This window comes from Scyliorhinus torazame, chromosome 12 (genome assembly GCF_047496885.1).
Source record: "Scyliorhinus torazame isolate Kashiwa2021f chromosome 12, sScyTor2.1, whole genome shotgun sequence".
Classification (NCBI taxonomy): Eukaryota; Metazoa; Chordata; class Chondrichthyes; order Carcharhiniformes; family Scyliorhinidae; genus Scyliorhinus; species Scyliorhinus torazame.
Genome location: NC_092718.1, coordinates 5089913 through 5112547, shown reverse-complemented (window position 1 = coordinate 5112547; position 22635 = coordinate 5089913). Strand labels below are relative to the sequence as shown.

Here is a 22635-nt window from a genome sequence, read left to right as displayed (position 1 = left end):
AACTAGTGAAAGCCAGTGATTGCAAACTAGTGAAAGTTAGTGATTGCAAACTAGTGAAAGTTAGTGATTTCAAACTACTGAATGTCAGTGATTGCAAACTTGTGAAAGCCAGTGATTGGAAAGCCAGTGATTGCAAAGTAGTGAAAGCTGGTGATTGCAAACTAGTGAAAGTTAGTGATTGCAAACTAGTGAATGCCAGTGATTGCAAACTAGTGAAAGCTAGGGATTGCAAACTAGTGAACGCCAGTGATTGCAAACTAGTGAAAGTTAGTGATTGCAAACTAATGAAAGCTAGTGATTGCAAACTAGTGAAAGTTAGTGATTGCAAACTAGTGAATGCCAGTGATTGCAAACTAGTGAAAGTTAGTGATTGCAAACTAGTGAATGCCAGTGATTGCAAACTAGTGAACGCCAGTGATTGCAAACTAGTGAAAGTTAGTGATTGCAAACTAATGAAAGTTAGTGATTGCAAACTAGTGAAAGCCAGTGATTGTGAAAGCCAGTGATTGCAAACTAGTGAAAGCCAGTGATTGTGAAAGCCAGTGATTGCAAACTAGTGAAAGTTAGTGATTGCAAACTAGTGAAAGTTAGTGATTGCAAACTAGTGAACGCCAGTGATTGCAAACTAGTGAAAGTTAGTGATTGCAAACTAGTGAAAGCTATTGATTGCAAACTAGTGAAAGCCAGTGATTGCAAACTAGTGAAAGCCAGTGATTGCAAACAAACCTGTTGTACTTGAACCTTTTGTCAGACCTCTGATTGTTTCCAAACTCCAGCAGTGATTGACAGCTGGGGAGGGCACATGCGCGGCGGCGCGGTGCCGGCTGGGAGGCGCGGCCTCGTCCTGTTGCCAAGCGACCGCGCCGCCTGGGTGAGGCTCCCTGCCCGCCCGGAAGGACTGCTTTATGAGAAGGACTCGGCTGCTGGGCTTCACGCTCTCACTATCGGCTCCCGCCGTCAGCGCAGGCCCAGGCTTTCAGCGGCTCTTTCCTGCCGCCTGGCCGCTGCTAAGGGCGATTCGCGCGGGAGCGCAGGCAGAGGGCCCCGGGGAGAGGAACTCCACACAGATGGCCATGGTAAGTGGCGGGGGATCCGGGCGGGTCCTTTCCACATTTAGATGGACAGAGGTTTGTAAAGCTTTAGACTATTAACCATCTGATGTTTCAGGTCACCCATTGCCCGCATTTCTAATGGGAATCCTTATGTAAACATATCACACTGTCATTACACCCTTTCACCAGAGGTGTTGCTGTGGTGTGACTGTTTACATATAGAGTTATCATGGACAAATACGCTTATTGTCACAAGTAGGCTTCAATGAAGTTACTGTGAAAAGCTCCTAGTAGCTACATTCTGGCGCCTGTTCGGGGAGGCTGGTACGGGAATTGAACCATGCTGCTGGCCTTGTTTTGCATTACAAGCCAGCTGTTTAGCCCACTGTACTAAAATAGCATTAGTGACACAATGCTTCGCGATCCAAATCTAAATTAAAGTGTTTTGCCAAATCCCCACCCTTCACCCCCGTGTTCACTGACCTGCATTGGCTCCCACACCAACAATGTCTCAAATTTAAAATTCTCATCCTGGTGTTCAGATCCCTTCAGCTCCCCCCTTTCCATCTTTGGAACCTCCAATTCTGCCTGGGGAAATGAACAGAAAGGCATGATGGGTAGTTAGGGCAAGCCAGGAGTAAAATCTTACTACAGTAGAATAAGGAGTTAGGTTACCGGACTTTTAAAGATCGCTAGCTTAGGCTGGAGAAAATGGGGGTCAGTCTGTAATTGCCTGTAACTGTGCAAAGCATGAAGAGGGGGATGGGCAGCCATTAGAACTGGTTCTTTGTGCAGAGGATGCTGGGTAAGAGGGGCCCCCAGGGTCAGTTTATATGACCAGGTCAAGGATTGTGTGAGAAAGACCTATGAGAATCTTGTATTTGCCACCGTTACCTTATTTGGCCATGGGTATGTGAAACTCAATGCTGAATCCACATGTGTGTGAAACCAGATGCTGTGCTTCTTTTGTCTCACTCGCTCTGGAAGTTTCAAGAGACATGTTGTCTCCTGCCTTTTATCAGAGTGAGTGGAGCTTGCAAGCTATTTGAAATAAAATAAATCAATACCTACAATCCGACTTAGCCTTTGACTTAGACCAGACTGGGGCCAGGAAGAACTCAATATCGTTATTTGGTGGCAGTGGTGGGATTTCGAGGGCGACTTCCCGACTATCCGCGACATCAAAATTAAACCAGCCTTGGATGGAGAGAAGGAAAATGGGCCCACGGTGTGAGTAGATTAGAAAGGACCACGTCGGTTTTCCCCTGCCTCGTAGTCCGAAGCGGGTTTGGTCACTCGCCTATGGTCGGGTAAGATCGTTCGACGAAATCAAAGGTCAGTCTGGCGGATTAGAAAACTTAATTTCAGTTGATGTAGGTATGGCTGAGGTACGTTAAACGCGAATTGAGGGAATATCGGGCGATAATTCAGTTAGCAATTCAGGCAGTATCGCTGTGATAGTTCAGTTCCGTGCATGTGGGTTGAAAATTCAAATTGGTTGTATTGAATTACACTTTAATTCGGTTAAGGTCTTTAACGGGTTGAGGGAATGTCACAGAGACAATTCAGTTAAGACCGCTGATGGAATGTTCTGGAGACAATTCAAATCCGTACAATTAGAATTGACTAAAGTTGGATTTTGTTTATGGGAGATATGTCTTATGAGTGAAACAGTTGGGAGATGGTTTAGCACACTGGGCTAAATCGCTGGTTTTTAAAGCAGACCAAGGCAGGCCAGCAACACGGTTCAATTCCCGTACCAGCCTCCCCGAACAGGCGCCTGAATGTGGCGACTAGGGGCTTTTCACAGTAACTTCATTTGAAGCCGACTTGTGACAATAAGCAATTTTTCATTTCATTTCATTTTCATGAATGGCCACTGGGGGGAACCAGAGACTTGGAAAATTCAGAACCGTATTGGACTAGAGAAAAAAAAACAGGTTGTGTTTTGTGTAAATTCAAAGTTTTATTGTCCAGTTGGTTGAAATGAATGTAAGTATAATGCTTTGAATTCCTTTTGTTTGAGTGGAGATCTCGGTGGATGAATAAGTGTGTGTGTTTAATAAGAATTTGTGAACTTCCTCTGGTATTCCTAGTTTTTTAAAATATGTTTTGCAAAACGAAGTTGCACACCAATTAGGAGGTATACAGGGGCAGTTAAAGTGAGATTTAAAATGGGGTAAGTATTTGAAAGTTCTTTAGAAAATCAGTAATAATGATTAACATTGTGGAAGTTATTTAGTACACAATTCTCGGGAAATAAACAAAAAGCAAAATCAAAATGTTTAAATTGGGATTTGTAAATGATTAGTTGAACTCGGCATAGTCTTGATGCTTAAAAAAAAGGGGGAGAGAACAAAGGAATTTAAAATTGAAATGCGAAGACCAGGCATTCGGTGTGGGTTGGGTTCATGGGCTCCTTTGTTAGAGGCAGCCATGATGTACCTACATCTAAAACATTTTTGTTCTGTGCTCCAAAATTTGTAGAGATTTCAGTATTTTCTCTGTAAACTCACTACACATCAAATTTAAGATTCGGGGATTTTCATATAGCAAAGACTATGGATTTTTAACTTTATTTTAAGATTACACGGGGGGAAAGGAAGATCCCAGTAGAAAGGAAGAAGGCCATTTTAGAGATGCTCAAACCCCAAACCGTAAGCGGGGTTAGGCAAGTACTGGGGACTATGCGACTACTGTAGGGCCTTGGCGTATAAGCACTTAGAACTTGAGGGGATGTTGCAAGCACTGACACCAGGGGGGTAAGCAGTCCCGAGAGCAGGTAGAATGGGGACTGTAGCAGGATACCGCTTTCAAGGAAAAATTAATTAAAACATGCCCTCGTGTTATATTGGGATAGTGGAGAGGGGCATTGTGGCAGTAAGGGGCTAGAAACACGGGGACCAATGAGACCAGTATTAGGAGGTAGTCGGTGGAAGTGATATGGCACAGCTCCACCGGGTCCTAGTGCCTGCTGAGTTGCAAGAAAGTCACTAGCAGAATAAATGAAGTTTAGAATGTGAACTACATTGCAGACGAAGTTTTAGGGAATAAAGATATGGGACCGGAGCTTAGATTAGGAGTATTAATTGCAGTATCAGGAAATGAGAATCTGACTAGAAGGGCTTGAGGTTCATAACGAGGCGGTGTTAGCAATTCTGGAAAGTGTGAAAATAGATAAGTCACCTGGGCCGGATGGGATTTATCCTAGGATTCTCTGGGAAGCTAGGGAGGAGATTGCTGAGCCTTTGGCCGTGATCTTTAAGTCATCTTTGTCTATAGGAATAGTGCCAGAAGACTGGAGGATAGCAAATGTTGTCCCCTTGATCAAGAAGGGGAGTAGAGATAACCCCGGTAACTATAGACCAGTGAGCCTTACTTCTGTTGTGGGCAAAATCTTGGAAAGGTTTATAAGAGATAGGATGTATAATCATCTGGAAAGGAATAATTTGATTAGAGATAGTCAACACGGTTTTGTGAAGGGTAGATCGTGCCTCACAAACCTTATTGAGTTCTTTGAGAAGGTGACCAAACAGGTGGATGAGGGTAAAACAGTTGATGTGGTGTATATGGATTTCAGTAAAGCGTTTGATAAGGTTCGTCATGGTAGGATACTGCAGAAAATACAGAGGCATGGGATTCAGGGTGATTTAGCAGTTTGGATCAGAAATTGGCTAGCTGGAAGAAGACAAAGGGTGGTGGTTGATGGGAAATGTTCAGACTGGAGTCCAGTTACTAGTGGTGTACCACAAGGATCTGTTTTGGGGCCACTGCTGTTTGTCATTTTTATAAATGATCTGGAGGAGGGCGTAGAAGGATGGGTGAGTAAATTTGCAGATGACACGAAAGTCGGTGGAGTTGTGGACAGTGCGGAAGGATGTTACAAGTTACAGAGGGACATAGATAAGCTGCAGCGCTGGGCTGAGAGGCGGCAAATGGAGTTTAATGCAGAAAAGTGTGAGGTGATTCATTTTGGAAGGAATAACAGGAAGACAGAGTACTGGGCTGATGGTAAGATTCTTGGCAGTGTGGATGAGCAGAGAGATCTCGATGTCCATGTACATAGATCCCTGAAAGTTGCCACCCAGGTTGAGAGGGTTGTTAAGAAGGCGTATGGTGTGTTAGCTTTTATTGGTAGAGGGATTGAGTTTATGAGCCATGAGGTCATGTTGCAGCTATACAAAACTCTGGTGCGGCCGCATTTGGAGTATTGCGTGCAATTCTGGTCGCCGCATTATAGGAAGGTTGTGGAAGCATTGGAAAGGTTGCAGAGGAGATTTACCAGAATGTTGCCTGGTATGGAGGGAAGATCTTAGGAGGAAAGGCTGAGGGACTTGAGGCTGTTTTCGTTAGAGAGAAGAAGGTTAAGAGGTGACTTAATTGAGGCATACAAGATGATCAGAGGATTGGATAGGGTGGACAGTGAGAGCCTTTTTCCTCGGATGGTGATGTCTAGCACAAGGGGACATACCTTTAAATTGAGGGGAGATAGATATAAGACAGATGTCAGAGGTAGGTTCTTTACTCAGAGAGTAGTAAGGGCATGGAATGCCCTGCCTGCAATAGTAGTGGACTCGCCAACACTAAGGACATTCAAATGGTCATTGGATAGACATATGGACAATAGGGGAATAGTGTAGATGGGCTTTAGAGTGGTTTCACAGGTCGGCGCAACATCGAGGGCTGAAGGGCCTGTACTGCGCTGTAATGTTGTATGATTTCAGGGATAGATGAATAAAAATAGATGCAGAAATACCAAAAATTAAGATATTAAAACCAATTGATAATGTAGAGGAAATAAGGAAAGCAAACCTAGCAATAGAAAGAATGATACAGGGTTAATCAGCACACAATTCCAGCACACAATCCAGGGAGACGATACAGGCTGTAAAAGAAATAGCCCTTGACCTGAGGTGCCAAATGCGAGCTGGAGATAGTGATCAAAGAGTTAGAATAGCATGGAATCATTCAAAAAGTCACATATGCCTCGACGAATAGCCCACTTCAGGTAGTTAGAAGCCTGCTGGTACATTTAGAATGGTAACGAATTACAAAGCATTAAATAAGGTCACAAAAAAGAAAGAGAAGGATAAACGTTATTTAATAAATCCACAAACTACATTGGAGAAGGTGGCAGGCAAAACTTATTTAACTAGTACAGATTTAGCCAGCGGATTCGGGAGTGTTCCGTTAGACCCAGACAGCAGGGAAAAGACAGCATTTACCTTTGGCACTAAACATTACGTATACTGTAAATTGCCACAAGGATATGTTAATTCCCCAGACCACTTTCAGGCAATAATAAGGGAGCTGACTAAAGATGATTTGGCTTTAGTATATATTGATGATGTGTTAATTGGAGATGATGATCAGGGGGGGACATGTTGAAAGGGTGACCAAAATTATTAAAACACTTAATGAAGCAGGATTTAAGATAGGGTTAAAGACATGCCAGATTGGCAGGAGCGAGGTCGATTATCTAGGGTAGTCAGTGTCAAGGCAGGGGGGAAGCCAGTGTTGGGATGAGAGAGAAATCTGCTAGAATCACAGCGCCCGTTTCACGAAACGGGGTTTAGCAAATCATGGGAATTTGGGGGTATTTGAGACCAATAGTGGAAGACTTTAGTCTTTATGCTAGATCCATTTATGAAACTTTGAAAGGGGATTTTAGGTGGAGCAGTGAAGCACAGAGGAGTTTGGACCAGTTAAAAACAGCTGTAGCAACATCTGGGTCATGAGACATGAAGAGGACGATTTGGGCATTAAATTTGATTTGTACGCAAATGGATATGGTACGGTGCTTGTTAATCATAGTATTCAGACACCTATCAAACATTGACAGGTAATTGGTCAAGGGCTGAACAAACGTTTCGGACATTGCAAAATGTTTGGCAGCAATAACAAAAAGGATAGCAGAGGTTGAAAATTTATCAGCCGGAAAGAAAGTTCATGTCACAAATGAATTTTTAGAATTGACAAGAGTTGACCAAGAGACAGGGTTGCCAGCAAGGCGCGAATACAGCTCGATGGAAAAGATGGGAAAGCATTCTTTTAAACCCTGCCTTAATGTTTATACATCACATTAAAGAGGGACAGAAACTTGATTAATCAGTTAGCAGAACAGAGTTGGTAAATGCTTGGGTGGTATATACGGATGGTAGTAAAGTTAAGGAGGACGAGGAACCCCCGCATTTTAAATGCCAATAGTTTAGGAATCTTGGCAGCTTGATGCCACGGCGGGAAATTTGTAACCACTGCAGCAAACAATATTGCATTGGAGAGTGTAATAGTTATTACAGACAAATGTCCTGTAAGTTGTTAGGGACTGTTATGTATGGATTCAATTAGGTTGTAACCCCAAAAGTTGACTGTATTAAATGTGCAAGTAGTGTTATTGCAAAGTTTTTAAAAAACCACAACAAATAATGGCAAGTATACACTCCATGCTGGAAGGAAAATGATAACGGACAAAAGGGATTTGAAGAAAACTGAGTATTGTCTCATGTAAACCAGGGCTGGCAGACTACATGGTTCAGTACAATGTTAGACGTTAGTGTGAGGAAGTCAGGAATAGAAACAGGATCGATTGAAGCTTCTGCAATTCATAAAGCAAGATAATCAGTGGATAGTACATGATATCATAATTTACCATTCCAATGAGAAACGGAAAGCACTTCCAAAAAGAAAACCAGTGAGGGATAAAAACCTTTTTGGTCGCTGATGGACTGAGTTGTGTGCTGTTTCTAAGGGACATGAGGAAGCTTTTACGGTGCTGCTACCCCAAGGTAGTCAGATGCCTTGGATGTAGTGGAACACACGGATATAGCTATTGTGTTACCTTCCTGAGTAGCGACAGCTATGGTTCACGGTGATTGGACTTGAGGCAAGAACAATACAAAGAGTCTATCGACACTGGTCTGCGGGATAAATGAATTTACAATTGATTTCCGTGCACAGTTTACAAATCACGACATATACACACACATGACAAGGATCAGGGATATCTGCTAGTCAGTACAACTAGAAGGGGGATATAAATCCTAAAGCAGGATTCAGCTCAGAGTTAGCTCTCATAGCTCGGTCATGGGGTTTTACCTGATGCATGGATTGATAATACTTATTATTATAATTGTATATTGTGTCATCATTGGATGCCTTAATATGTGTTGTAAGATGACTATGGCTCGGATGATGCCGATAGACTCGGCCCATCACCGCTCACCAAGATGACATCCCGTTACTGGCGACCATCAAACCAGAAGGAACCCGGACGGAGTGCCAGTGGCTGTAAAAATGTGATGAGGTGTTTATGTACGGAATGTAATGAATTGCGGGACGGTCTTTCTGACCAGACATTGATACAGGTTATTAACCCAGGGATGTTTATAATGGACATTGGGAGTTGTATGCCTAACCAAAATCCAAATTTGGACTGAGATTGGTCTGGCGAATTGTTAGCACACTTTTTGAACATCGGGGAATACCTACCCAAACATTTCTCTACCAATAGAGACCCTCGTGGCAGAGGTGGAAGAAAATATAACGTGCTTGTTCTCCACCTGCTTTGCACGGAGGTATAGCGTAACCCAGACCCAGGAGGGAATGAGGAAATGAACAGAAAGGCATGATGGGTAGTTAGGCCAAGTTAGGAGTAAAATCTTACTACAGTAGAATAAGGAGTTTGGTTAGCGGACTTTTAAACATCTCTAGCTTAGGCTGGAAAAAATGGGGGGCAGTCTGTAATTGCCTGTAACTGGGATTTCGCAAAGCATGAAGATGGCGATGGGCAGCCATTAGTTCTTTGTGCAGAGGATGCTGAGTGAAAGGGGCCCCAGGGTCAGCTTATATGGCCAGGTCAAGGAATGTGTGAGAAAGACCTATGACAATCTTGTATTTGTCACCGTTACCTTATTTGGTCGTGGGTATGTGAAACTCGATGCTGAATCCACGTGTGTGTGAAACCAGATGCTGTGCTTCCTTTGTCTCACTCGCTCTGGAAGTTTCAAGAGACATGTTGTCTCCTGCCTTTTATGAGAGTGAGTGGAGCTTGCAAGCTGCTTGAAATAAAATAAATCAATACCTACAATCTGACTTAGCCTTTGACTGAGACCAGACTGGGTCCAGGAAGAACTGAATATTGTCATGCCAGCCCCAGTTTCCTTTCGCTGCACCATTGGCGGCAGCCATGCCATTAGCACTGGAATTCCCTCCCTAAAGCTCTGCCTTTCTACCTCCGCCTTTAAGATACTCCTTAAAATCTACCTCTTTATGGTCTCTAATCCTAATATCTTATGTGGCTTAATGTCAACTTTGTTGATAGTTGCTCCTGTGAAATGTCAACTATTTTATCCTGTTAAAGGAGCAATGCAAACAAGTTGCCATTTCGTGTAAGCATCCTTAACTCTAACTCTCCTTTACCTTCACTTAGTTTTGATTTTCAGTTGTTTGCTGCAGGAGATTGATTTTTGATAGTAAAACAATTTGGCTTACTCCAGAAGGCTATCAGCTTAATTATAAATAAAATTCTGGAATATGACTTCTGAAACAGCAGTGAGTATCCCATATAAAGAAAATGAATTGACCTTTAGTTACTTTCTGGGGTACTTTATATCAGCATCCTCGTGTTGCATGTTAATAATATTGTATCTTTAAGTTTGTGTTGAAAAGTGATGATGCTCATGACAAAATATAAATTTCTTTAACCGTCAGTCTGGCCTCAATAAAACTCGAGATGGATTTGCAGACATAGCATTAGTTATTTTATTTGACTTGCAAGTCTGACTCGTTTCACACAGACACAGGACACAGAACCAGTCTCCTGGACCCCTGGGAAACGAATGAAGAAGGAGACAAAGGGATTTCTGCAAATACATTCAAATGGCATCAAGTTTCACATACACGATTCCTATAGGTCATCCTATACCCCTCCTGACCTGGCCATACATCCTGATTGGCTCACTTCTCATCCCTTCCTCTGGCCTCCTATTACCCAGCATCCTTTTCTCCTCCTTAGCTGGACACCCCTCCCCCTTGCTTTGCCATGCGTTCTGAAATCCTTTGTCTGTGAACTAACAGAATCAGACCGGCCTATATCTACATTACAGTAACTAATATCTTTAAAGTAACTATTTTATATCACATTCGTCATTCCCTCCTTTTATCATTTCATGATAACCGAACTATTCAATCCATAGCTACGGTCCCTCATCTAAAAAGATTCGGCGCTGCATTTCTAATTCCTGTTGTAGCCCCCTTCATCCGCTGCACGCTTGTGGATTTTAACAGCCAAGATTCTAGGGGCGTTGATCTGTTCCAGTGCATCCCGCATTCTACCCATCACGCATTTAAGGATGGCCAGGCCCTCAAAGATGCAGCCAACAGCCACCGCTAAATACATGGCCATATTTATCAACCAGTCCTTCCAACCTCCAAATCCCCAGTTACCCCAAGAGCCAGGATCCTGCATTCCGTCCAGGTGATCCCATATGCGATCCATAAATTTAGTGATGTTAGCGGTTAGGTCTTGAACTCCCATGATACACTTGCCCTGCACTATGGCGCATACCCCACCCTCACGGGCCAGAAGATAGTCAAGAGCATACCGGTTCTGCATTGCAAACAACTGCAGCTGAGACAATTCCTTGGTTATTGCCCCAAGGGCTCCCAAGGTTTCATTTCCCAAGATGGTAAGGCCACAAATAAAATAATTCCTATCGCCAAGGAACCCCCCACACCTCCCAGTGTCAAGACGCTCAGAATTCCCCACCCGGCTGAGTGGCCCCGGTTGGGTGCGAGAACCTGAGGTTTTTTCCAGTTCTCGCAGAATTCAGCTGAGACTTCCCTGCGTGCTAACTGATTATGCAGCATCCACGCCGAGGGGCAGGGGACTGTGGTAGGGACTAGAGTCCCAATAGCAATTTGGCGGGGAAATGGGGGTGACATTGGTCGCTGTGCTATTAAATAAAAAGTAGTATCCTTGCTCCGTGTACAGGCTAGCATCACAATCAGTATATCAGTTGCGTAGGGATCCCCCAGTAGCCCAGTTTATCCAGCTTCGGAACGCCCATTCGGGCCGCCTAGCAATGCGGAAAGCCCTAGTCCCAACAGTGATATGAGAGACATTCGCCCAGCCACAAAGGAGCTGGAGGCCGGCGTTCAATGGAACGCAAGTGGTGTTGTAACAAACGCATTTGCCAGACGCCTGGGTGATATGACACCTCCTGTCCGTACAGGTGGGGAACAGACATGTTATATTTGTTTCCACCTCTACCAGCAAACAGCCGTACCCGTCACTGCTGAAACAATTCTCGTACGACCGGGAGTCCCTATTGGGAGTGAAGTGGCTAGGAATGTACGCCCTCCACCGTTGCAGCCTATCATACTGTGAGTGGGAATTATCCCGAGGAAGGGGAAGGCAAATAGCCGGTGGTGCTGAACCCAGATCGTAAGGAAGAGTGACTTGCTCGGGCGGTGGCTCGGAATGCTGACAATGAACCACCGTTTGGGGAGTGCCCCAAAGCGGTGAAACAGAAAATAACCTAGACACCGCTGCGGGGTTCGGGTAGCAGACAACCTGTCCCCTGCCATACAAGCGGTGGTAAATCTGGTAGAAGAGATTCATACTACCCGGGTTTTCCTCAGTCTGGGTCCTAAATGACTTAAGTGTATCTCCTGATAACCTACGTTCTAGTACTCCCCTCCTTACACGCCCCATCCTCTCTCTAGTCCCCCTCTCTCTCTCACAACCTCTTCCTACCCTCTCCTGACGGTCTGATTTTACCTTTATGGCACCAATCTTAACACATCCCAAAATCAAATTTACATGTGCTCCAAAAACAAGGCAATGTCCATGTAATGTTCCCGTCCCATCGCCGGGACCGGTGCAATTGCTTCATGAGTCCTGCATTGTCCGTTATCCTGGTGACCTTCCCTGAGTCGATACCATGCCCTCGTATATGGGGGCAGCGAAGAACATCACCTCTGCATAAACAAAATGTCCTTGTAGTTTGGTTGGGGTTACAAATGTAGATAATATGTCCCTTTTCCATGTCCGTCCCCGATGTCACTCCAAGCGAGGTGAGGCCGAAGATTACACAGGCGGTGCGTAGCCACCCCATCATGCTCCACACCTGTAAAATAGCGCTGGGGAAGGGAGGCAGGTTAATCTGTCCAAAAAAATGAGGCCCGTTATCAGAACTCAACTGAGCTGGTATACCGTACCGGGGAATGATTTCCCTCATCAGAACTTTAACCACAGTAGCAGCTTTATTATCGATAGTCGGATACGCCTCAACCCATCTGCTGAACACCTCCACAATGACCAAAACATATGTATAACATTGACACCTGTCTAACTCAATGTAATCCATTTGGAGCATCTCAAAGGGACCATTGGGCAACGGGGTTTGCCCCATACCACAAGGGATACCTTTGCCGGTGTTATATTGCTGACAAATCAAACACCGATTGCTGATACTCTTGGCCAACCCCTGCATTTTAGGGTGCCACCAAGTGTCCAGCAACAAATCACTAGTCCCCCGAGCCCCACAATGAGTTGCAAAGTGTACACATTCAACGACCCATAAAGCAAGTACATCAGACATACAAGTCTGATGTGCTGGCGTGGTCCATAAAGGGGAAACAGAATCATATGTACAACCTAACCGTTTCCACATTTATTTATCACTCTCAGGAGCGTCCTCCTGTCACCTTATGACGTCTTGGATGGTTGGCGTTGGCTTGTCAGAGGCAGACCTATTTATTGCAGAACGTTTAGACTGACCTAACATTTTAGGCACCATCACTTGCTGAATTTGCGCGGCTGTCCGCGCTGCACAATCTGCTTGTTCATTACCAACGTCAACTGAGGTCTTACCGTTTGTATGGGCAGTGCATTTAATGATGGAAATCTGTGCGGGCATAAGGAGGGCCTGCAGTAGGTCATTAACTAAACCCCGGTGGGCTATTTGACCACACATAATCATGTCAGGTTGTTCTAACGGAATATCACTCAGATCGTCCCTTATTGTGGTAGTTTCCTGAATCAAGGCTAAACAGTCGTGACCAGGTGCGTCCTCATGGACAGGGGGACCGCTAAGAAAACAGGCTGGATTGATAGTGGTACAGTATTTAAATATCAGACGTTGATTGTTCAGAAGGTATATTTCATACCTATTCTGACGAGCTGCGGTAAGATGCTGAGTCTGCAGTTGTCCCAATAGTGCGATGACCGAGTGGGAGCTATACACCGTAATATACTGTTGGAGAGTGATATTGGCAGCAGCCTGCAAACTATTGTAAATTGCTGCCAAGATCTGGGTGCAAACAAGGTGGCCCATCGCCACTGGGTCGAGTTTGGAAGAGTAATATGCTACGGGCCGGTGCTTGTCCCCATGTTGCTGGGTGAGTACCGCTGTTGAACATCCTTCCAGAACAGTACAGTATATCTGGAACGGTCGGTCGTACAAGGGCCTCCCAAGGGCCGGTGCTTGTAACGAGGCCTACTTCAGGCAACGGAAGGCTTCGAGTGCCTCGGTGGTGAGAGTAAAATTCCCCCCTTCCCTAGTGTAAGGCGTCAGCAGCTTTGTATAGACAGCGATGTTTGGTAGCCACTGCCTACCCTTCCCATAGGCCCCAGATCCTTGGCATGGTACTGGTCGTGGACCTGACGTGTAATATGAGGGCCTACGGAAGCTGACTGTGGCCATAAATGTGGTGGTATTGTTACAAAATCGGCTGTACCTTCTTTTCCCGTGACTGTGGCTGTAACCTTGACTGGCCATTCGGTCCCAATTAACGGCCGGTATTTGTCCTCCAACTCCCTGTTTTGTCCGGTTCTGTCATAGGCCAGGGTAACGTGATGCAGTGAATGTTCAATGTCTAACGTCCACCACAGGGGAGTGATAGAAATATAGCACTGTTGTCTCATCCTCCATGATTGAACCGTTACCCCTTCGTCTCTGCACTCTAGCTGTAGCTGGAAGATACACAGTAAATCTCGGGCCAACAAGTTACAGTCCAATCCAGTAGTCACTACAAACTGATGATCTGCAGACTTATTCTCGTAAGTGACTGTCACAGGTTCAGAAATAGGATACTCACACACCTGTCCTTGGAACCCCGACAAATGCTGCGTGTGGTCAGATAGTGGTAGTCGAAGTTCTGATTGCACTGAAGACATGGCTGCTCCAGTGTCGATTACAAATGGGTGATGTTGATCTCCTATCTGCAGAGAGATAATAGGTTCCCTGTCCGATTGGAGAGTCCTTATGACTAAATTAGCTAGACAATCCTGTGTTGGGAAAGGGTTTGCCTGGGAGAAGTCAGTGTACCTCGTCTGTCCTCCCCTTGGTGGGTACCCCCTCCTTTGGGTCGGGTAGTCTCCTTCTGCTGCCCGTCTTTTAAAGGGGCATTCCTGTTGCCAGTGATCTGCACGGCCGCAATTAAAACATGCATTGCTCCCTCTATATCTGCCCCGTCCTCTTCTCCCAGTAGACCAATGGCCCCTCAGAGGGGGCGGCGGTTGTAAAGCTGTTGGTACATACGGTGGGCCATAAAGAGGAGCTGAGGGTCCATTTGGGTGGGTTTGATATCCTCCCCCGTGTTGATCCACCCACCCAAAGTCACAATATTGGGGTTCCAGCTGGTAAGCCACCGTTTCTGCCGCTGGTTGGGGTCTCAGATCATCCTTTTTCATTACATACTCAGTCTTAACCTTTGTAACTGAGCCTCCTTCCTGGCCTACACCCTCCTTCCAATAAAATCTGACTGCCCTGGCCATCTGGGAAGGGTCGTTCTCTGTCCAATTCATGTTATTACATTTCACGGCAGTAGCCACGGAACGAGGTAGGCAATGCATTAACATAACACAATATTGAGGGGAATTCTGACCATTTTGATATGGCAAGTCGCCTGACTGCCCACGGTAGATTTCATTAAAATGTTCCAGAAATTCTTCTGGCTCTTCAGCCTTTTTAGGTTTGAGGTCTAAGATAGCAGAGATGTTTATGGGCTTTTGAAATGTGTTATTCAACGCATTCAGGATTTGTGTCCGTCTATCATCGTCCAACGCATGGGCTTGGTGAAGTGCGGCATGGCTAGCATAATTCAAGTGGTTGAGGTAACTGCGGTGCGCTGCTGGGGTTAAAAGCTGCTGGATTAGGACCCAGAGGTCCCTATAATCAGTTTGATAAGCTGAGATGGTAGTTCTCAGATGATCCACGAAAGCAGCAGGAGATTTTTTCTGTCTGGGATTGCAGCCATAATAGCCATCATCTCACTGGGTCTCCATGGGAAATAAACGTCTATTGTGGGCTGGGCCGCCGCCGTCACAGCGTCAGGGTTTGGTATTTTCCTAATCGGCAACTGTCTCAGAGTCTCGCCAGGGGGCACTCTAGCTGCTTCCTCTGGCTCTTCCAAGACTTCGACGTGCCTCCCTGTCACTAGAGGGAGCGCCAGCTCCTCAGAGTCATCCCTATCCTTTCCCTGTTCTCGGACTTTTCTGTCCCTCCTTATCGGTCTGAAGGGATTTAGGTGGTATGCGTGATTGTTTCTGGATAGGATCAGGCCCTTCTCTCGCTGTCCGAGATCGGGTCCTAGAGCTAATTGGGCTTGTGGAACAGAGCCCCCCTTCTCGCTCAGACAGTGAAGATGGTACCGAAGGGGCTGGAGAGGCTGGCATGATTTGAATCTGGGGAGCAGTGACTGGATATAAATTATGATACTCTGGTGGTTCTGGAATTAGTGCAGACAATGCTACTGGTGCAGTCGGAACCCTAGCCGACCTTGTCAAATTTTCAAAATCTTCATCCTCTGTCTCTGTCAATGCAAGGCCAGCCATTGAATTACGTAGACCATTGTTTTTGTTTTTATTTTTATTTTTTTTCCCCTTCCCTAATTGGAATCCCCATTTTAAGGGCATTTTCTTGCCAACTTAATAGCATGATCTTATCCCTCTCATGTTGACAATATTGTCTCCATAATCTAATTAACTCTTTAGCTTTCATACTTTGGCTCTCTTTCTTTTTTATTATTATTATTTATTTTTTTATTTGCCTATTTATAACCAATGGCAATTTTTGCTACTTGGCAAAATTATTGAAAAGGTTCTAACAGTGTTCTTTTAAAACTTAAAATGTTTGAAAATTCAAATTGAATTACTGCAACCTGCAAGCTTAGCTCTGATCTCAACTCAGAACTAAATTTACGATTTGCTTAACACAAACTTGTATAACTTTTACAACTTAATTAATTCTTTATCTTAACAATATTTCTTTTAACAAGTTTTTCTTACATTCACAAAAATGTTGGCTGCTATCAATGAGGGAGCTGTGGTGATTTATACCGGAGCAAAGTCAACTGTCATCTCCAGATTTACACTTTTTAAAATGGTGTCAGTGAGTTTCTTTAAGTTTCTATTAATTCACAAATAAAATGAGATAAACATTATTTCAAGTAAGTAAAACTTAAGATTCTGGCAATTTCAATCAATTGCTTTCGAAAATAATAAACTTTTATCAAAGAGGTGGAGAAACCCACTAGTTTCCTTTAATTAATTCAAAACGTAACTTTGCTGGAGTTCACTGACTCGAAGAAAAGGTATCCAATTACACCACAAGCTGCCTGTTATCTCAAGCTGCTGTTAACCCTTTGAGAGACTTCTGCTTTAACTAACATGCAGCATCCAGTTTGTTTTAAAATTTATCGTTTCTCGCCACTACAGTCCAAGGGTACAATTTTAGCTGAATCAACTATAGATTTAAAACACTCACACATGGAATTAAACCATCTTTTTTTTAGATGTTGCATCAATCCCAAAACCTAACCCAAAACCGAATCAGAACTCACACATGGAATTGAACCATCATTTTTAGATGTTGCATCAATCCCAAAACTTAACCAAAAACCGAATCGGAACTCATACATGGAATTGAACCATCTTTTTTAGATGTTGCATCAATCCCAGCACCTAACCCAAAACTGAATCAGAACTCACACATGGAATTAAACCATCTTTTTTAGATGTTGCATCAATCCGAAAATCTAACCCAAAACCGAATCAACAAATATGAAATCCCATCAATTAAATTTCTAATCCCCAGACTGACCTTTGATTTCGTCGAGACGATCTTTCCGTACCAACCGCGAGTGACCAGACTAATCAAACGATAAGAAGAGGGGAAAAATCAATGCGCGGTCATTTTCAAGCTATACATTGTGGGCCCCTTTTCCACTCTCCTTTGTCCAATATCAGTCTAATTCTGAGTTCGCAGCTGGCCGATGACCGTCTGGAGAAATCCCGGGTTTCCTGCACCAAATGACAAAATATAAATTTCTTTACCCATCAGTATGGCCTCAATAAAACTCGAGATGGATTTGCAGACATAGCATTAGTTATTTTATTTGACTTGCAAGTCTGACTCGTTTCACACAGACACAGGACACAGAACCAGTCTCCTGGACCCCTGGGAAACGAATGAAGAAGGAGACAAAGAGATTTCTGCAAATACATTCAAATGGCATCAAGTTTCACATACACGATTCCCATAGGTCATCCTATACCCCTCCTGACCTGGCCATACATCCTGATTGGCTCACTTCTCATCCCTTCCTCTGGCCTCCTATTACCCAGCATCCTTTTCTCCTCCTTAGCTGGACACCCCTCCCCCTTGCTTTGCCATGCGTTCTGAAATCCTTTGTCTGTGAACTAACAGAATCAGACCGGCCTATATCTACATTACAGTAACTAATATCTTTAAAGTAACTATTTTATATCACATTCGTCACTCACACTCTGGGAATGTTGCTTCAGAAAACATGTAATCATGCTACTCACATCACCTGTCACATGTAGCTTTCACTGGGAGCAACTCGAGTTACTTGTGCAGTATGTAAACCAGAAATTGACAATGGACTGGTGTCAGGAAATCTCGAACACATTGAGAGAGAGAATTGAAAGGCAAGCACATCTACACCAACTAGATATTGAAGGCACAATAGTTAAAATAATTTGTACAGTGCAATTTTAGACCTGTTTTTCCTTGTGCCATACACCAAGACTTTGGCATCTGGTGGCAAACCCGCCTATATTTTATTGTAGGATTGTTTGTCCACTTACAGCTGTCATTGTTTCAAAATATAAGATATCTGATTTCAGTTTGAACCTGTAATTCAGAGCAGGCTCTTAACCCACTCGTCCCACATTAAAAGGACAGTGTCATAACGGACTCCACCACCAGGTGGAATCACACTTTGTGACAGTTGTCTCAATTCTGTTTCAGAGTAAGAAGAAGGTGAAGAACTCTGCAAAACTGCCACAGGCAGCTCAGGGACCTGTGAAATTTGATAAGGATGGTTCTGTTTTGGTTGTCATTCACGCCAAACCTGGAGCTAAACAGAATGCTGTAACGGGTAAGCTGAATCGATGTTCCCATTATACATCTGCATCACAGGTACAGTAAAAAGCCAGTAACACTGGCCTTTACTGTCATGGGCAGGGTGTGTCAGAGGAATTCCCCGCAATGCTTTATATTGTCAAACAGCTGGGTAACAGAACTGATTTTACCGCACACTAATCACTTCTAATGCAAAGCTAACCCTCTCACTTTGGATCACATGAAACAAGAATCTGCTGGAGTAGCTGATAACCTGTGCACTTTATATTTTATATAGTGTAACACAGTGTTGGGCTTATTTGATCTTTGGAGCTTGTCTGAGTTTGGTTGTTGTGCATTGTGACTTTTTCAGAACCTTGCAGTGTTTCTCTGACCCTAGCCTCCAGTAAATCACTGGGTGAATACCAGTGATGGTGATTCTTACCCTTGTGTCCTGTAGATGTGTCGGAAGGAGCAGTTGGCGTGGCTATTGCGGCTCCTCCAACCGATGGGGAGGCGAATGCAGAACTGGTTCGTTATCTGGCCAAGGTACTGGGATTAAAGAAAAGTGAAGTTATCCTGGACAAGGTATGTTGTCAGCCCAGAGACACTTCGTATCCAGGCTCTGCTGAGGGGGGTTGACTAAGGTTTTCCTGTGATGATTTAACCAGCTTCTAGCCCCTCCACCTGTCATTTCTTTCTTAGAGTGTGAGATTGTGGGGCTCCAATGTATGATGAATGATGTACAGAATATCATGTTGTCACACTGTGTGGTCCATTGTACAATCTCTCACACACTAATGTAATTATTTACACTGTAATATATTTATTGTACAGTTCTTACTTTCAAAAAAATATCCGTTTGAGTTTCTCCACCATATGCACAATTATTTTCTCATCTTGACTTCTCATTTCACAAGCCTGCGCTGGACAGGAAACTGGGCAGGTGGTTTTGTTCCAGATCGTCCATGGTCAGTAAAAACAAAACTGTCAAAAATTCAGACCGGTTCTTCAACATTTGAAAAGAGAGAAGACTGAATGATGTCAGCCAGACAGAGGAACGTTCCTTTTGAATCAAGATTCACCTTCAATTGACCACCACATTCCTGTAACACAACAAGCCAACTTTGGGCACTTAGAATTATAGAATGATAAAGCAGAGAAGGAGGCTATTGCTCCCATCATGCCCATACCTGCTTTTTGAAGGAGGTGCCTAATTGACTTCCAAATTTCTCCCCTCAAATATTTGTCCAGTCCCCCTCATAGAATCATAGAACTTACAGTGCAGAAGGAGGCCATTCGGCCCATCGAGTCTGCACTGGCTCTTGGAACGAGCACCCTACTTAAACCACATCTCCACCCTATCCCCATAACCCAGTAACCCCAGCTCACCTTTTTGGACACTGAGTAATTTAGCACAGTCAATCCACCTAACCTCACATCTTTGGACTGTGGGAGGAAACCGGAGCACCCGGAGGAAACCCACGCAGTCACGGGGAGGACGTGCAGACTCCGCACAGACAGTGACCCAAGCCGCGAATCGAACCTGGGACCCTGGCGCTGTGAAGCAACAGTGCTAACCACTGTGCTACCCATTGAAAGTTGTGATTGAATTTGCTTCCACCGCCCTTTCAGACAGCACCTTCCAGATCCTCCACTTGTGAAAGACACAGTGGGTATGAGCTGATATTATACTGTGGCCCGTTACAGATTTAACACACAATCCCTCACACCGTGATCTTGCACTCCAATGACAGCTGACTGGCCAGAATGTTCACCTGTGTTTCCAGAACACCAGTAAGCAGGTTCTATACCCAGCGACCACCCATTTTCACCAGCTACGCGGAGATGGGGGAGATTGACCAAATTTAACCTTCTGTTTGATGGGTTTCATTTTTCTTTGGCTATTGAGGTTGACACATTGCAATTCTTGTATTTTCAGTGTACTATCTGGTTAAGTAGCTGGCCGTTTAATGTTCCATATTGTCTATGATTCTTGCCTTTCCTCCTGCACAATGCTATTCTCAAACTCCTATTCTTTTGAAGGGTTGCAGATCCCGTGAGAAGGTGGTGAAGATTCTGGCTTCATTTACCCTGGAAGAGGTGCAAGAAAGACTCCAATCCGCAGCTGCTACAAGCTAATGCAAGAAGCAGAGCCTTGGGGGCAGGAAGAGCAACCTTGGGAACAATAAATCAAAACCTAGTGGTTACTGGAGGTGTACAGAAGATTACTGTCAGCAATGTGTCTCATCAGTCATTGCATTCAAATAATCTTGGAAGAGACCTCACACTAACTGTCAAATCCGGGTTTAAAACTGTCCAGGTACAGCTGATTTTGTCAGTTTATATTTGGAACCACGTGGATTGGGAACTGCTCCTGACTATTCAAATTCTTACATTACTAATGGTTATTCTGTGTGAAAATTCATTCACACATAGCTCAATTCTGTCCTCGTTGTCTCATTATAAAAGATGATTTATTGTAAGGTGAACATTGGGTTTGGATGTTCTGTCCCTGGGTTCCATTTGCCTGATTTGATCGCTCAGCTACATGCAAAAGACCCCATGACAGTATAAAAAGAGCAAAGAGTTATCTGCTTGCCAATAGTCCACCCTCAACTAATTCTCCCAACAAAAGATTAGCAGTGTGATGATCACATTGACGTTGTGGGAGATTATTACTGCAGAATGACACTGGATGTACATCCATAACAAGGAGTTTCTACACTTAAATCATCTGTTGTGGCTTTTAAATGTGACAATGTGTTTCTATTCAAGTCTTTTGTGTTGGGGAATTGAGAGTGGGCCTGTGTGACGTTTAAGGGGCATCTTGACAAATACATGAATAGGATGGGAATAGAGGGATACGGACCCCGGAACTGTAGAAGATCTTAGTTTAGACGGGCAGCATGGTCTGCACAGGCTTGGAGGGCCGAAGGGCCTGTTCCTGTGTGTACTTTTTATTGTTCTTAAAACTATAGGATTAACTGAGAGAGCGTTCTGCCTCAGGCAACCTCGCGAGGGCAACCAATCACAAGATTTGTCTCAATTAGAAAAGAGTTGAAATTGCAGGATTGTCTTGGGGCTGTTGAAATTCACTTAATCATGTTATAATCCGATGGATATGAATACAGTAGTGTCCCTACAATTGTGACTCCCGCATCAGACAAAAGTCTTTGTGCACCAAATTCCCATTATGGGCGCAAATGTTTCTTAGCCGCGTTATTAAAAATACAAAATACAAACCAACTTTTGAAAATGCCAGAGAAAAGAAACCCCAATAAATGAAGTTAAAAATGAAAGGTGCCCAGGATGGATTTGCTGCAGTATAAAGTGCTCACTGCACATGCAGTGTCTGTAACTGTTTGTACATGGGCGTACCTTGTTGCTGCTGTTTAATTCCTGATCACAATCCATATCCACACTCTAATAAAACACTGAGTGTGACAAATTTTACACTGTTTAACAAAATAAAACAAGAATAATGTCTTCAGTAAATCTCTCTTTAAATTTATTGATAGCATAGTTTTTATTGCCGTTGTTCCTTCATACATGCTGCGTTTTGGGATTGCTGAATCCTATCTAATTGACCCCCATTGTAAAGTTTCTTTGCCATTTGTGATTTTGCAGTTTGCGAGGTTTTGTGGCAACATCCCTCCTGTGAAGGGTTAACCTTTTTACTCTAACAATAAGTATCGGCAGGTTCAATTGAATATTTTGAAGCAGCTTTAGCCTGTTCGGTCAGTCTCGGTCATTACAGTATTGTTAAATTATTCAACGTGGGAAAGTCAGTGTCTGGGCAATTCTGTCTGATTGCAGTCTGAACAATCCCCAAGTTTGAGGGTTGCTCGCTCATCATTGGTGCAAAGTTCAATTTCATCAGTGCAAAGTTTAAAACTATCTGGCTGTTTTTATAACTTCACAGAGAATATTGAGAGACAGCGGAAGAATCCGGCGGCTGATTAACTGTATGATGTAAACACTCCCTCCATTGCCACGACCATCTTCGCACCACTGATGGCATTTTATGGGTTGTCCATCAGTATAATCATCATCAACAACAAAAAGTAGAACCCTGTTTCAGCTGTTGAAAGTTGTGATGGCGCGGCTGGGTTGGCGCGGCTGGGTTGGCGCGGCTGGGTTGGCGCGGCTGGGTTGGCGCGGCTGGGTTGGCGCGGCTGGGTTGGCGCGGCTGGGTTGGCGCGGCTGGG

The 22635-nt window shown here is 44.1% G+C and overlaps 1 protein-coding gene across 1 annotated transcript; it reads left to right on the top strand.

The window, feature by feature from the left end:
• Positions 1-847: 847 nt before the first annotated feature.
• On the top strand, positions 848-21922 carry LOC140387354 (UPF0235 protein C15orf40 homolog). The gene is made up of 4 exons (XM_072470307.1): positions 848-1076; positions 18332-18461; positions 18885-19012; positions 20471-21922. Exons 1-4 carry the CDS (start codon positions 906-908, stop codon positions 20564-20566), a joined length of 525 nt encoding a protein of 174 aa, XP_072326408.1. The 5' UTR covers positions 848-905; the 3' UTR covers positions 20567-21922.
• The last annotated feature ends 713 nt before the right edge of the window (positions 21923-22635 follow it).

What these genes read in the sequence shown, in the direction of transcription:
- LOC140387354 (XM_072470307.1), top strand. Translation starts at nt 906, where the DNA reads ATGAGAAGGACTCGGCTGCTGGGCTTCACGCTCTCACTATCGGCTCCC. An exon ending in TAAACAGAATGCTGTAACGG is followed by an intron (nt 18,462 to 18,884) that starts GTAAGCTGAATC and finishes TGTGTCCTGTAG; the next exon opens with ATGTGTCGGAAGGAGCAGTT. An exon ending in GTGAAGTTATCCTGGACAAG is followed by an intron (nt 19,013 to 20,470) that starts GTATGTTGTCAG and finishes ATTCTTTTGAAG; the next exon opens with GGTTGCAGATCCCGTGAGAA.